Source organism: Crocodylus siamensis, chromosome 1 (assembly GCF_052110815.1).
Source record: "Crocodylus siamensis isolate JL-2025a chromosome 1, ASM5211081v1, whole genome shotgun sequence".
Taxonomy (NCBI): Eukaryota; Metazoa; Chordata; order Crocodylia; family Crocodylidae; genus Crocodylus; species Crocodylus siamensis.
The window spans coordinates 123,609,944-123,624,854 of record NC_143395.1 but is presented as its reverse complement, the minus strand read 5'-3'; the positions used below and the strand labels follow the sequence as shown (position 1 = coordinate 123,624,854).

Genomic DNA, 14,911 nt, shown 5'->3' with positions numbered 1-14,911 from the left:
TCTTCTTGCAGATGAAGAAACACATTCAGTGTAGGAAAAGAAAAGGTGTGTATTTACGTGGACAAAAAATATCCAGAAAAAGACAGTGATGTCAACCAAAGAGAAACTTCAGTGGTGTTCCTCTCTTTAAAGTGCAGTCAACAGCATATTACTTAGTTTAGAGTTGAAATCTAATTTGAGTAAACAAATTTGGGCCATGAATACATAGATTTGTTTTTAAAATATCCCTTTACTTTCATTCTGAAAGAGGAAATTTGTTCTGACAATTTTCTTGTAGCCTGTACATTAACCAGAATGGCAGAGGAGGAGAGGAAAAGACGGGAAACCAAAGCAACACAGAAAAATCCTCTACATACCTGTTGCTGTGGATACTGCATTCCACCCATGGCTGCTGGGGTCCGTCCCTGCATTGCCATTGGATATCGCTGGGGACCTGGAGGGCCGTATGACTGCCCCGGGTATGGACTGCTTTGCTGTGTCTGAGAATGAGGGTTATTGCCCATTCCATATAACTGAGGTCTCTTCATTACCATGGGATCCATTGGGCTGCCCTGTTATTAAAACACAAGCAAACAACAGTTTTAAACATGCTGATGGAAGAAGTTATAAGAGCCATACATATTAAGGGCGGATTATATCTGCAATCATTCAGTAAAAACAACCCTTTTTTTTGAACACACAGAACAATGAGTCCACATATAAAATACAGTGAAACATAAGGGCTGTAAAAACAGAATATTCCAATTCTCACATTAACTGGAAAAGAGTTTGGAGGAAAAAGCCTATGGAGGACTGCAATAAAAGATATGAAACGCTTGGTGCAAATAAAGAGGGAGAAAAATGGCATCTAAATTTCTTTTATCTACATAAGCAACCTAAGTCTGATAATGATTTGAAAATCTAAACTTACAAAAAAATTAACTACACTATAATCAACAACTCTAACTTTAAAAAAGTATTTTTTCCAGCTAAATGACTTTATGTAAGTATAAATATATAAGTCCTGTGCAAACCTTTTAACCTGAAGAAAGTGGCTAGCTTTTTAATTAAAAGGAATATAGAAACGGGGAAAAAGATGCCAAATGTTATCAAGTATGAGACGTTGCATTTCAGAGCACTTCCACTGAAATCATGTGCATTAACAAGCTTCCAGATCATAAGGCAAGTCATAAGCTACATTTCACATGCAAGCTTATTTGCTTCCCTGACAGATCTCAGGAAATCTAGTACTGGAATGTCTTAGGGTTTTTTATTAATTTTTTTGGCACCTCAAAACTTCCTAACTGGTTTCAACCACTATGCGACATACCACCTTCATCTTTTACAGCTAAGGACCTACTAAATCAGATCAATATAATACACTGATGAGTAGGGCTCTGTTAGCACCTGTTCAATTATTTTTCCTTCTAATGTGCATGTGCAGGAACACAAGTACACATTAATGTTATGCTTAAAAGTTGGGGGTGGGAACCCACCACAGTATTATCTTAACTACCATATTTACATGCATACACCCCTTTCCCAAAAAACTGCCATCCAAAACTGGGGTGGAAGTTTTAAGCAAGAAAGGTAATTTCTGTGCCAGAATGTAGGCACAGGGACTCTAGAACAGCTGCCAGGGGCTGTGCTCCCTTCCCCATCCCATGCAGGAGGGATGGCATTCATTCCTCATCATCTCACCCTCTGCCTGCAGCTTTTGACAGAGCAGCCAATTCAGCGGCAGCTGTGATAGGGTTATATCTCTAGCTGTGCAGCTGCAAGGAAAGGGTGAGTGGTTCTGAGAAGTGGACTCTGGCACTCCTGCATGTAGCTGGGAGCATTCAGCCATGGTGAGCCCATGCTCCAACAGGGAAGGCTCTGTAATAATCTCTTTCTTTTTCTTCATTCTGCCTTCCCAAAACAAGGTGTGTTTTATTTGGGGGCATACAGCATGTGGAAAAAATAGAAGAAGCAGAGTTTTCTTGGAATTTGAAAATTAGAAAAAGGAAAAACCATTACTTGATCCCAATTCTTTTCCCTCCAAGTAAAAGACAGTTCTTCTAAAGTTTTGCCAGTCTATATTTTTGAAACGTCCTATATCTTTCATTACTCCATTTTACATATTACTGTCTGCCCTAATAGAGAGTTCTGCCACTGTCTTTCCATGGACGTCTATTTTTCCTGATTTCTCCTGCGATTTATGTTCTTGCAATACACATACATTTTTTCTCCTTCTTTACACCCTTCAAATTTCTGTAGAGCAGATCCTTCCCACTCGGCAATATATTTATAGTCAGAAGGTACTAAATGAAGCATTTTATGTAGGATCATCTCACAGCTATGTGTGTACATGGGAAGTACTACCTCCTTGGACATGACATCTCTATTCATTTCAAAAAGCACACTGGCATTTTTTGCTACCATATTAAATTGCAAGCTCTTCACTAATTATTAATTCACTATTACTCCCAAGCTGCTTTCACCAAATTTCTCCTTTGATTTTAATATTGGATATTTTAAATTATTTTTGCTACATTATTACTCTGTATCTTTTCTCACTGCATGTCACCGAGTAGTGCACCTTTTCTTCTCTTTAAGCCAGAAATTATTTTCATATTCTCATAATGTTTGCAACACTTCCCAACTTAGCATTTTCTGTGATTTCCTCCTCCTAAATCATTACTCTACATCAACTAGACTTAACATTCCTGTAGTTTATTTCATTACAGTATTTCCTAACTCAAAACATTTTTATCATGATCCTCTTTTCTAATAGAATGCCATTTTTGTGTTTAAACCCATGAGACAGCATTCATATCTAAATTCATTTCAATTGCTAGTAAATTTCAAGTTTAACATTTTCTGCTACATAGTATCAAATACATTCTATAGTTCAAGTCACCTGACACTTTCAAAAAGATAGGCTATTTTTAGTAGCATATAACTTTGCCAAACTAACCATTTGGTCCAAGTTTTTTCAAGGTAGGTATCAGCTTGAGGTATCTGTATGACACTTGAAATGTGGGCAAGAGCAATTCAGCCATCTCTCAGAACAAGGTCAGAGAAAAAGATTTTTTTTTTATGTTCACGTTAAAAATGCCTAAAACCACTTTGCTGAGTAGCACTCCATGATTTGAAGCTGGGAAATTAGGTTGACAGGGTACTATGTGGGAAACATAGGGATGGGCTGGAAAGGATGAAGACAGAGACTCAACCAAACAGAAAGACACTGGTGAATGACTGAATGGGAAGGCAGCTGGGGACAAGAGGCTGGGGAGGAGGTAGACAAGAAAGGCTGGAGAAGATGGCTTTGGGTTTCTTTTGGAAGAAGTGAATGTCCCTGCTCATGAAAGAACATTTCCTTCTGCAAGAGAATTTGAAACTTCCAAGTCCCCCGCAGTCTTCTGCAGTTGGGAAGGGGCTGTGCAACTTAATGGCAAAATGTGCATAGCAACACCATTCACTGACTGGTCCATTTAGAGGAGAACAACCTACTAAAACTATCACTTAATACCCTTAAGAAAAACTACATATGTCTGCCCAGTAGAGCTGGAAGTTCCAAACCTGGCAATAAATCAACTGGGTGTCAATGGGCTCCTCTACACATGCAGGGAGGCTGTTCCAATGCACCATAATTACAGCACATCAGAGCAGACTCGATTAATTGAGTCTGCTAGAGAATGGTAATTACTGTGCTCCAGCAGACTACAGCGTCACACGTATCAGTGTCCCTGCACTGAAAAACAAACAACTAAAGCTTGTTTGATGAGGTTTATTTCAAAGCACCCCACGCCGTTTTTCAGGACGGGGTGCTGATAGACGTCACACTCCAGGCGCTTTCAATTACCACGGCTCTTGGAGCTGCAATAATTAAAGTGTCCCCCCACACACACACTCCACCCCCCCAGAGCACATCTATAAAAACCCAAGGAGTCCACAAAAGATACTTCCCTGTTTACATTATTAAAGCTATTAAGTTTTATCACCCACACCAAGAAATGAAGAATGTTAAGATTACAAAATCACCTTTCAAAAGCTGCAGTTCCCAGAATTTAGTTTACCTGTGGAACTTTGATTCAGCCCCCTTAAGAATGTCTTCTGATAGTCTCTCATACCATTTTTTTCATAGGACCTTGGCCTAAATTCAGTTCAGAGGATAAACCTTCTCTGGGGATTGAGGGTCACACAATAAAAAGTTTCCAAAAGTCACCAACAGCATGGTATTCCTTTTCTGGATGCCTGACGTGAAACCCTGGGGGTTTGATTTGCCACGGTGTTGAGTGCTCACAGCTCCAACTGAACTTAATGGGAACTGCTTAGGACATAAAGAGTGGCATAACAAACACCAAGTGTTCGGTAAAATCAGGCAACAGACACCTCAACCTGGACATCCAAAATTACTGCATACATTTTATCTTAGCTTCTGTATGCCAGAGTTAGCTATATGCAAAGTAGGAATAATACCCGTTCTGTCTCAGGGGGCGTTCCAAAAATTAGTCATTGATGCACTTGAATAACAATGTCAAACATCACAGAAAATCCAATGAAGAAATTATTCAAACTTGCTCTAAAGAAGGAATTACTAATGTGCAGTAAACAAGGCTTCAGGCCATATATTCAATGACAAGTACAAAATGAAACACAAAAATACAACTCAGCAAGTACCTTCCATCCTATATACTTGAATGCATTAGTGAGGCGGAAATAATAACGCATGCAACTGAAGACCACACCATTATATATATATATATACACCTGACTGCAATTACTGCAAGGTCAGCAATTAGCAACCTCCTGCAAGGGCCATCAGCACACCAAGTCCAGTTGGTGAAAATGGAGGGGAGGTCATCATCACCAGTCACTCCACAGTTCTGGAACTCCCTCCACTTGAGGCCCTCCAGAGGTCAAACCTGGTCTTCTTTTAGAAGCAATATGTGATGGCAGGGGCCATGCACAGTCCTCCAGCACTCTGGAAACCCCACCTGACCCCGAACAGGCTGGGCAAAGAGCCCAGAAAAAGAGAGAAAACTTACTGGCAGGGAGTGCTGGAGCTGGAGCAACGTAAGGCACTGCCATGCTGGTTAATTAGCTCCCTGTCAATCAATATAGGTGGCAGTCAGCTGATGATGTCAGACACAGGCAGCACTGCGGGGGATTTAAAAAGCACAACAGTGCTGCAGGAGAGGGAGAGGGAGAGGAGACTGCCTCCAAGCTGACTGAGGCCAGGGCAGTCAAGGTCTCAGCGCACTGAGGCAGCAGAGCTCTCGGACCACAGGGGTCTGGTTAGGACAGGGCAGGAAAACCCCAACAAGTAAGGGCAGTTACAAACGCTCCAGCGCTGCTCAGGGGCCATCCAGAGATAATATTATAGCCCATTCAGTGAAAACATTCCTCCAGAGAGGATGCTTCTTTTCCTTCCTTATTTTTTTGGTATTGGATTTGTGTTCTTGAGGAGACCCGTAGAATCCAAGGGTCCCTGGCTCTGAGACCTGGGGCCAGCTCAAGATATAACACTTTGAGAGCAAGGTATAGGCAAGGGACTGGAGAAAATCCATGCTAACGTAGATGTATGCTGGTTGAACCCCACCGAGATGTGGTACCCATTGCTGACCACTGACAAGAGCGAAGAAGACCAAAACATTGTGGAAAGATCGCATCTCAACATCAACAGTTGGCGTGTGGACAGGGTGTTGGGGAAGCAAAGCCCCAACATCAACCACTGCCAAACCATGAATACCCTAAGTGGAAGCATATGCATACCACTGGACACTTCCCTAGAATTTCCAATAACATCAAGATGCGGCAGGAGAGTTGGGGAAAGGGCCCTGTATTGGGGACTCTCAGGACTGGTCATCTATCAAGCAGAAACATGACACAGTGAAAGACTTTCCTATTTGGGCAGGCATTTAGCAAACAAAATTAAATTGCAATATTGTTTGGGGGGCACTGTTTTTACAGGAATATTCTAGTTCCCTTTTAATTTTTGTTCTCATACCACTCCTGCTTTATAAGTTATTCCATCCTCTTACTGTGAACTACCCTGAGCTTTTGTCAGGAAGGATGGCATGTAAGTTGAATAAAAAACAAACTAGCTTTCCTAAATAAGTATTTGAATCTGCAAAGATATTATTCACTGACATAGGATTTTTAATATAAATAAAAAGTTTGTTATGCAATTTAAAAAAAAGTTTCATAGTTTCATAGTTTCTAGGGTCGGAAGGGACCTGAGTAGATCATCTAGTCCGACCCCCTGCCATGGCAGGAAAGAATACTGGGGTCAAATGACCCCAGCAAGATGTTCATCTAACCTCCTCTTAAATACCCCCAGGGTAGGAGCCTGCACCACTTCTCTTGGAAGCTGGTTCCAGACCCTAGCCGCCCTGACCATGAAGTAGCGCCTCCTGATGTCTAACCTAAACCTACCCTCTGCCAGCTTGTGACCGTTATTCCTGGTCACTCCTGGCGGTGCTCGGGGAAACAGTGACTTCCCCAATGCCTGCTGATCCTCCCTGACTAGTTTATAACAGGCCACAAGATCCCCCCTCAGCCTTCTCTTTTGGAGGCTGAACAGGTTCAGGTCCTGCAGCCTGTCCTCATAGGGCCTGCCCTGCTGTCCCCTGATCATACGAGCGGCCCTCCTCTGGACCCTCTCCATGCTGTCGACATCCCTCTTGAAGTGTGGCGCCCAGAACTGGACGCAATACTCCAGCTGTGGCCTCACCAGTGCCATATAGAGGGGGAGGATCACCTCCTTGGACCTGCTCAAGATGCATCTGTGGATGCATGCCAAGGTGCGGTTGGCCTTCCTGACTGCCTCCCCACACTGCCAGCCCATGTTCATCTTGGAGTTAATGATGACCCCCAGATCCCTTTCCACCTCCGTGCTGACAAGAGGGGAGCTCCCCAACCTGTAGGTATGGTGCTGGTTGTTCCTCCCGAGGTGCATCACCTTGCACTTGTCTGTGTTGAAGCCCATCCTATTCTCGTCCGCCCACCCTTGTAACCTGTCTAGGTCTGATTTTAGCCTGTTGCATCCCTCCAATGTGCCCACGTCCCCCCACATCTTAGTGTCATCAGCAAATTTGAACAGGGTGCTTTTTACCCCCTCGTCCAAATCACTGATGAAGATGTTGAACAGTGCGGGCCCGAGGACCGAGCCCTGGGGGACCCCACTGCCCACATCCTTCCAGGTTGAGAAGGACCCATCCACTACCACCCTCTGGGTGCGGCCCACCAGCCAGTTGTCAGCCCATTTGACTGTGTGGGTGTCTACACCACAGCCCCCCCGGTTTCTTAATGAGAAACCTTCTTAAAGGTTTTCTAGAAAGAGTTTTCAATTAATAAATCTATGCCAACCCTATAATATTCAAGGTTCCTATGTACATTAGTCAGTATCACTATTGATTTTTAAATATCAAGAATAGCCAGCCTTTCCATACCAGTTCTCCAAGTCTATTAAAAAAATAATTGCTACTGTTGTCACAGATATAGCTAATTAATTCAAATAGTCTCAGGAACAACTGATGCATATACTTATTTTCATTTTCCCAATATTGACTTAGGCTGCCTACACACGTGCTCATTTTCGTTCTAATTAGAACCTCTCCAGTGTTCTCACCATCTTGTGTATTAAGCCCCTGCATGTTTTAAAATGGCTACAGGGGCATTTTATCTAAACTTCATTGAATGAGCTTCAGGTACAGCATTTTAAAACATGCAGGAGCTTAATACACATGATGGTGAGTTTTGTTTTGTTTTTAATTAAAGCAGCTGTCCAGGAACAGCCCTAATTAAAACATCGTCTCTCCCAGCACCACCCACGCACATGTGTAGGAAGCCTTAAAGACTATTAAAAACTGTTTGTACAAAAATTTATTACTTTCTGGTGTTCTTTATTTTAGTGTCACTGCAATTTTTCAGTATTCATTAATTTCCTTTTTTCTCAGTTATTACTGCATCTAAATTCTCTCCGGTACTATTTCCTCCTTGATAAATAAATAGGGCAGGGGTTGTCAACCAGAGGTACGCATTCCCTCAGGAGTACTTAGAAAGGATGTAGGGGGTACGTGCAGGCGGGCAGGGATGAAGCGAGCCCCAGGGCACAGCAGTGGTGTCTCCCCTGGCTCATTCACTTCTTACCCAGGGGAGAGGCAGGGGCATGCCGGGTGCTACCAGCCCGACATGGCATATCGCAGCGCCTCCCCACCCTCCACCCCAGCTTCATCTCCTGATTGGCCGCTGCCCTCAGCCAACAGCTGGTGGCAGGTGACAGCCACCATGTGCAAGCTCTCCCCCCATTCAGATACCCCTCCCACCCCTATGCTCACCCCAGAAGGGCATGGGGGGCAGGCACCCCCAGATCTGCATGTGGGCTGGGGCTGCGCTGAGCTGTTCCTGGCAGGGGGGCTGGGTCGTGCTGTGCTTGGGGCAGGCAGCAGTGCCACTGGGAGGTGGGATGGAGAGGCTACAGTGAATTCTGGAGTGGCTGCAGCCCCTCCCATAGCTCCCCCAAAAACACAACCCCCACCACCGAAAAAAGCCCAGCACTGCCTTGGCCCTAGCCCATCCTGCGTGCAGATCCAAAGGCATGTGCCCACTCCCCATGCCCTCCTGGGATGCTTAGTCACAGCCTCTGCCCAGCTGTATAGTGCCTGCTCCTGCCCTATTCTCTCCCTCGCTGTGGGAGCCTATAGGAGCAGGGCTACGTGGGGAGAGAGGGGGTTGCAGCCGCACCAGAATTCACCATAGCCCCCAACCCTCCTTCCAGCACCACCACCACCCACCCCAAGTGCAGCCTAGTCCAGCCCATCGGGAAGAGCCTGGTGCCGCCCCAGCCACAGCTTTCCCCACACAGATCAGGGGGTTCACATAGCAGCAGGAGCCACCTGCCACCCCTGCCCCCCGTATGGTTCAGTCCCGTGCCCTGCCCTGGCCCCTCCATCCCCCACCACCGGGGCAGCCCAGCCTGCCCTACACCACATGCAGATCAGGAGACACACGTCCCCCATGCCCTCCTGAGGTGCGCTCAGCAGTGGGAGCCACCCCTTCTTCCCTGCACCCCCCAGACAAGCTGCTCATTGCTCCATCCCGCCCCCCCCGTCTATGCAGTGCCTGCCCCAGCCCCATTCCCTCCCAAATGGGGAGGCCTCAATCTGCCCCCCCCTTAAAAAAAAGGAAAAGAAGGGGGTACACGAGCTAAAACTTTGAGTCAGAAGGGGTACACTTATTAAAAAAGGTTGAAAACCCCTAATATACAGGATTTAATTCTCTTTTCAGTGATTTGGCTAGCGCAGGAATGGCCAGCCTGCAACATGAGTGCCACAAGTGGCACGGGCAGCCTCTGTGTGGGACACCTGGCAGATCAGAGAATGGACAGGCAGCACAGCGGCTGATAGGGCAAGATGCAGGGAAAAGAGAAGACAACTAGGCAGGAAGAACAGGACAGGAAGCAGAAAGCAAAGGAGCTGGAGTACAGAGTAACAAGCATTAACCACAGCAGTAGACTGGACAGGAGGAGATCAGAGTGGCACTCAGGCAGAGCACACAGCTAATTTGTGGTTTGTCAAAAAGCTTGTCCCACTCTGGCCTAGTATTTGCCCATCTGATTTTTGGCTCTCCATAATTTTTCTAGCAAGCCTTGGGACGCTGGAGCTTACACTTTGTTTATACGCCCCTTGCCCATTTTCATTTCCAATACAGGTTTCTTTTAAATGCCAGATATTTATACAATTCTTCAAGTATCACATTGGGAAATTCTTGTTCCTTTTCTTTCAAAAGTGGTATTGTAATCTTTTATGCCTTTATTATGGTATTTATTGCCAGTCTCAATACATTTGCTTACATGCAATTTTAAAACTTCAAATGCAACAAGTGCATTTTTCACAATTTCCCCTTACTAAACCATTACTCAATGTTGAGTGCATTAGAACAGCCCATGTGAAATCCTGGCTCTAATAAAACAAAGGGCAAGGATTTAAATGGGGCCAAAGTTTCACGCCCAATCTTTAGATTAACAGTCTATACACTAAAATGCAAAGGATATGGAAAGAAACACCACCTCAGAGGATTAACAGGGAACTCTCCCCCTACAACCACTGCTTCTCCAGTATACTCTTGTGTTCAAGTGATAAAAGAATGATAAGTTTCAGTACTATTTTCACCAACAGCCATATAAAAATGTTACACTTCCATTCCCTTGAACACACTCATTATCAGGGCCATTCGCAATATATTCTCAGTCAGAACTGATAAAAGCTGATCAACAGTCCTAATGTCCAAAGATTAAACCTTGAGGGAGAAAAAAAAAATCTGGCATCCCTCCCATAATGTACTCAGCATACTGCTGGATACGCTTCTTCTGCACACAACTCAAGAGCTGTACTAGGATTCATCTTCATCAGGTGGTAAGCCAAAGGTATGCTTGATCCATTGATCAGAGTTTAGACTTAAAGTTAAAAAAAACTCTTTCAAAACAGATGCTGAAAGATGTTAGAGGCTACACACAGCATCAGTGGCTGCCTGAAGATGCTGTCTCAACTGCTTAATAAGGCCACTAGCTCAGCTTGTAAGATGCAAAAAAACCCAAAAAACACCACAAAAAAAGAACAGATTTCCAAAAAGGCACCATCACTAGGGTTAGAAACTACAGGCACAAAAATAAAAGTGGTTTTATTTTTTACCCTGGTTTTTTTATTTTTTTCGGGGGGGGGGGGGGGTAGAAAAACACAAAAGGGGTAACTCAGCTGAAACCCAGCATTATTTTTAAATCAGATGGATAAAGCAGTTTACTAGAGGACCAAAGCTTTAACCTGCAATATGGATGTTCTCCAGGAGGGAAGAAAAAATGCATTTTTTTTTTTACAAAATTGGTGAAAAATAAGTATAGGTTTTCCTATGCCTGCAATATAAAAATGAAATGATTACAAGCCCCAATGCTAAGTATATCCCAACAGCTAAAGGCACCACATTTGTGCCTGTAGCAAAAAAAGAAGTCAATGCAATGTATTCTCAAATATGTTTGCCCTCAGAACTCCTGAAGCTCCTGAGTACAATAACTCTGTTCATCACCAATCTACAGCAAAAATCTCTCTGTATTAAAAAAACCTGCCTCTCTATCAGTAACAAAATTGTCAAATCTTACAGCCAAGAAAGACGACAGCTGGAAATCACCTACTAAATTCCAAGCAAGTTCTCAATTGTAGCTCAAGCAATAAGCTATGAATTTATCACAAGATACAATCACAAGTATTCACTACAGCTGGCAGGGGCAGATCACTGGGGAAAAGGTAACCCATCCTCAAACAATAACCTGATCCATATACACACATACAGACTTGTCAGCCAACATGTCTGAAGTGGCAAAAGCGAAATTACTAAATGACTAAACTGAATTAGTGCAATTTAAACATTATTTAAGAAAATATGCATATGACATTTTAGAAATGTATAAATAAATATTAAAGTCAAGAATTAAACAGCAGATCTATTTTCTTGTACTACTGTCAAGTCTGACAGTGTATTATTATGACTACTGCAAAGCAAAATAAGTGATTTGTTTCCTGATTTTTTGTAAATCAGGACCTCTCATTTGATTCTTCAGTGAAACAAAATAAAGCAAAGGAAAAAGTTCAGACTCACAAAAAAGCATGAAAAAGTGTCACTCCATGTCACTGAATACAAAGGGCCAAAATCACCATATGCACAAGTGAAAACAAGTTTAGTGAGTCAGAAAGCTTACATTAGTAGAGGTTTAACCAAAAATACCTATTTAACCTGTCCTGCAGCCTCTCCTTGCAGCATGGGCCCAACTGCAGAAAGCTACACTAGTGTCTTTCACAAAAAAAGCAGAAACCAAACCCCTCTGCCTCTAAGGCCACATTGCTTCTGAAGAAAGAATGCATCAAAATCAAAATACTCACTGCAAGAATCTTCTGCATCATTTTTCTAAGCCCTTTAAATAGTTCCTAAAAACCAGATACCCAGGGAGTCAGACATCTCCTAGCTGTTACTCTGCAGATGAACAGATATAATAGCTACTGAGAGAACAAATCACAACAGAAACAATGACAAAAAGATGTTTTAATGAATCATGTAAGAGTTGTCTCTTTAGTTGCAACTGGAAGTGCAAGTAGAGGTTAAAGCAACATTAAAAAGCAATTATGTACATTTATCACACCCAATGGCCAAAACAATCCTAGGGACAGAGACAAGTTTACATGACTAAAAAGCTTAGCACTGTTGCCCTTAAAATGTTTTTTTTATTTTTGATCACTACAAATTACTGACACACTGGCTGAAACCCTGGTCCCAATAAAGGCAATGGGAGTTTTTCCACAAACTTTAATGTGGCCAAGATTTCACTCATGAACAACTGACAATGTAATATTTCCTTATTTCAGTAATGATTAAAACGTCAACCCTGCTTGTTCTTCCCAGCTTTCTTCCATCAGCCAGTTATCCACCTCCAATTTTCTCTTAAGAGAAATCAGTGACCTTTCTTCCCCTTATAACTAAGTTTGCTTACTCCAAAATGCTTTTCTGTATGGTAACAATATTTTCTGGTGATGTACAACCTTCCTTTGGGCCTGAGCAGTGACCAGTGTCATGGTTCAGTAAAGGAAAAAAAAACCCATGCATAAAGCTAGAGAGGAAATGTTAAAAAAAGAGTTTCCAGAAAGTATGTGTGTAAAAATGCATGTATATGCAACACTAAAATCTTCGTACCTTGAAAATTTGGACTGAAAAGAAATTAAAAAGATGTTGCCGCTGCTCTACACTCACATTACAGGTTGAAAAGACAAGTGAAAAACAATTCAGGGTTCTAAATACAGCAGAGAACACATCATCTGTTCTTCTGGACACATCTTCTAATGATCGAAGCATGAAAATCATACCCCTGTGGGATCAAGATACCATATCCTTGTTGAGTGGCAGCAAAGTTTCCCCAGTTTTCATCTCTACTTCTACAGCACACGGTACAACTGAATCCTGGTCTATGACTATAGTGCTATAGTAACACAAACAAGAACAAAGTTTTGAAGTTGTGGTCAACAACTACCAAAGATCAGAATTCATGGCAAAACACTGTGCCACACTTCTACATAAACTCAAGCTAACTCCGCATAAATTGGCACAGGGAATGAACAGTCTAGTTAATGAGGTGACCTGTTTTAGCCTTAAGAGTTTCTCCTACCTGGTCTGGAGAGGAGTCTCTCAGCCCCTGCAGCAGGAACTATTTCTTCACTCTTTCCACAAAGTTATCATCTGCTTCTCTTGACTACATCTTAATGGTGCTACACTAACATAAAGTAACAGGGCTGTATGAATAGACAGAGATTTACTAAAAAGTACAGACTGCCAGGCAGGAAGCAGAAAGCATCTTATATAGAAAGGAGGAACCCTTTCTCTTGGAAGAAGCAGAACAGTGTGCAGAAAGTGTTGATGACTGACTAATGAAAACCATGTAATCTAAAATTTTAAAGGAGAATCTTACTATAAGCAAATAATATCCAATCAAACTATACAATACTTTCCCAACCATTTGATTTTATTATAGAAAACAGTTTAATGGATAATGTATTTTTAGCGTTAAAAAAAGAAACCCAAACCTAGTCAAGCAAATGACATTACTATTGGGGAAAACCCTGTACCCACAAAAATGTATAGTAAGTCGGTCATAAGTCTGAAGTACATATATACATCTGTAGATTTTTTCCCTCTGTGTTATATAAAGTTCTACATTAACACACACAAAAAGGTATGCTGGTCATATAGCCTCAGCATTTATGGCAAATTATTAATCAAGTCCCACCTGAAACAATTTGTTAAATTGATTTTAATCACTGGGCCTCTCATGTGAAGCTTTGTATAATCAGCATTTCATTTACAAAATTAATTGCCTGATTGATTCTCGAGAGGCAGTAGCTGTCATTACGCTGCTGTCATAACTTTTGAGTAGGGGTGTCACAACACAGAATCTGACAGTATGAAAAGCACTGCTATTTAAAAATTGGGGGTGGGGGGGACACAAATACAGTGATTTCATGGAGTTATTCTTTGGTTTACTAGAAAAGTAAAAAACAAGTCTTACCAGTTTTGGTTGATTCTTTTCACTGAATTAATGTTCCACTATTCAGCTCTCTGCACTTCACTGCAATGTCATTAAGACAATTATATGACAGCCTGAAGTTGGGCATAATGGGATTGTTGTTGGATAGAGGGTGATTAATCAGGGGTCACTGTTAAGGTTTTGGGGAAGCAATGATTTCCTAACTTTCAATTTTTAGTTTTTATCTACAACTTTATGATGACACCTTTTAGTTTAGGTTTTTTGTTTAGGAGGGAAAAAAAGATGATCTTTCGAAAGCTTCTTGTCTTGGAATCTTTTTGTTTTCACTCTTAACTGACACAATATAGTCAACTATTTCACTTAGAAAATTTCACATAGAAACCGAGTTTACTTAAAAACAAAGCTTTTAAATGCCCTGACAAACAGCTCCCAGTCTCCATGATTGGAAGGGTAGAATGATCCAGTGCTAGGACACTGAATCAGAAGACACAAGTTTTATTCTTGACTCAGATCTTGGGTTTTGTGTGGCCTCTTCTTCAAGTCACTTTTTATTTATGTGCCTCTCTCCTTTGGCCAAGGAATGGGTTTGGGAAAATTTGGGAAGAATGATGTTTGACATCAGGAAAAAACAACTGAGTTACTGAGATCTATGGTGTCCCCCACACCCTCCAATCTGCAAAGAACAATATCAGAACTGTAAACTGCAATGTGATTAGGTTTTCCAAAGCCACCTTCACATGGAAAAGTGGCCTCTCTTTAAATGAAAACTTAAGTTTCCATCAGAGCTTTGGAGAACTATTAAAAACTTCCAGAAGCTGACCTATTCGAGCATATCTGGGAACCACCATGGAGGCACCCAAGAAT

The 14,911-nt window shown here is 42.2% G+C and overlaps 1 protein-coding gene across 16 annotated transcripts in view; it reads right to left on the bottom strand.

The window, feature by feature from the left end:
* ARID1B (AT-rich interaction domain 1B) overlaps positions 1-14,911 on the bottom strand; it is a 446,992-nt gene that overhangs the window by 406,670 nt on the left and 25,411 nt on the right. For all 16 annotated transcript variants that reach the window (XM_090041894.1, XM_090041757.1, XM_090041776.1 and 13 more), the window contains exon 2: positions 357-551. In XM_090041894.1, coding sequence (XP_089898020.1) covers positions 357-542 — 186 coding nt within the window. In that variant the 5' untranslated portion in view covers positions 543-551. The remainder of the gene's footprint in view (positions 1-356; positions 552-14,911) is intronic.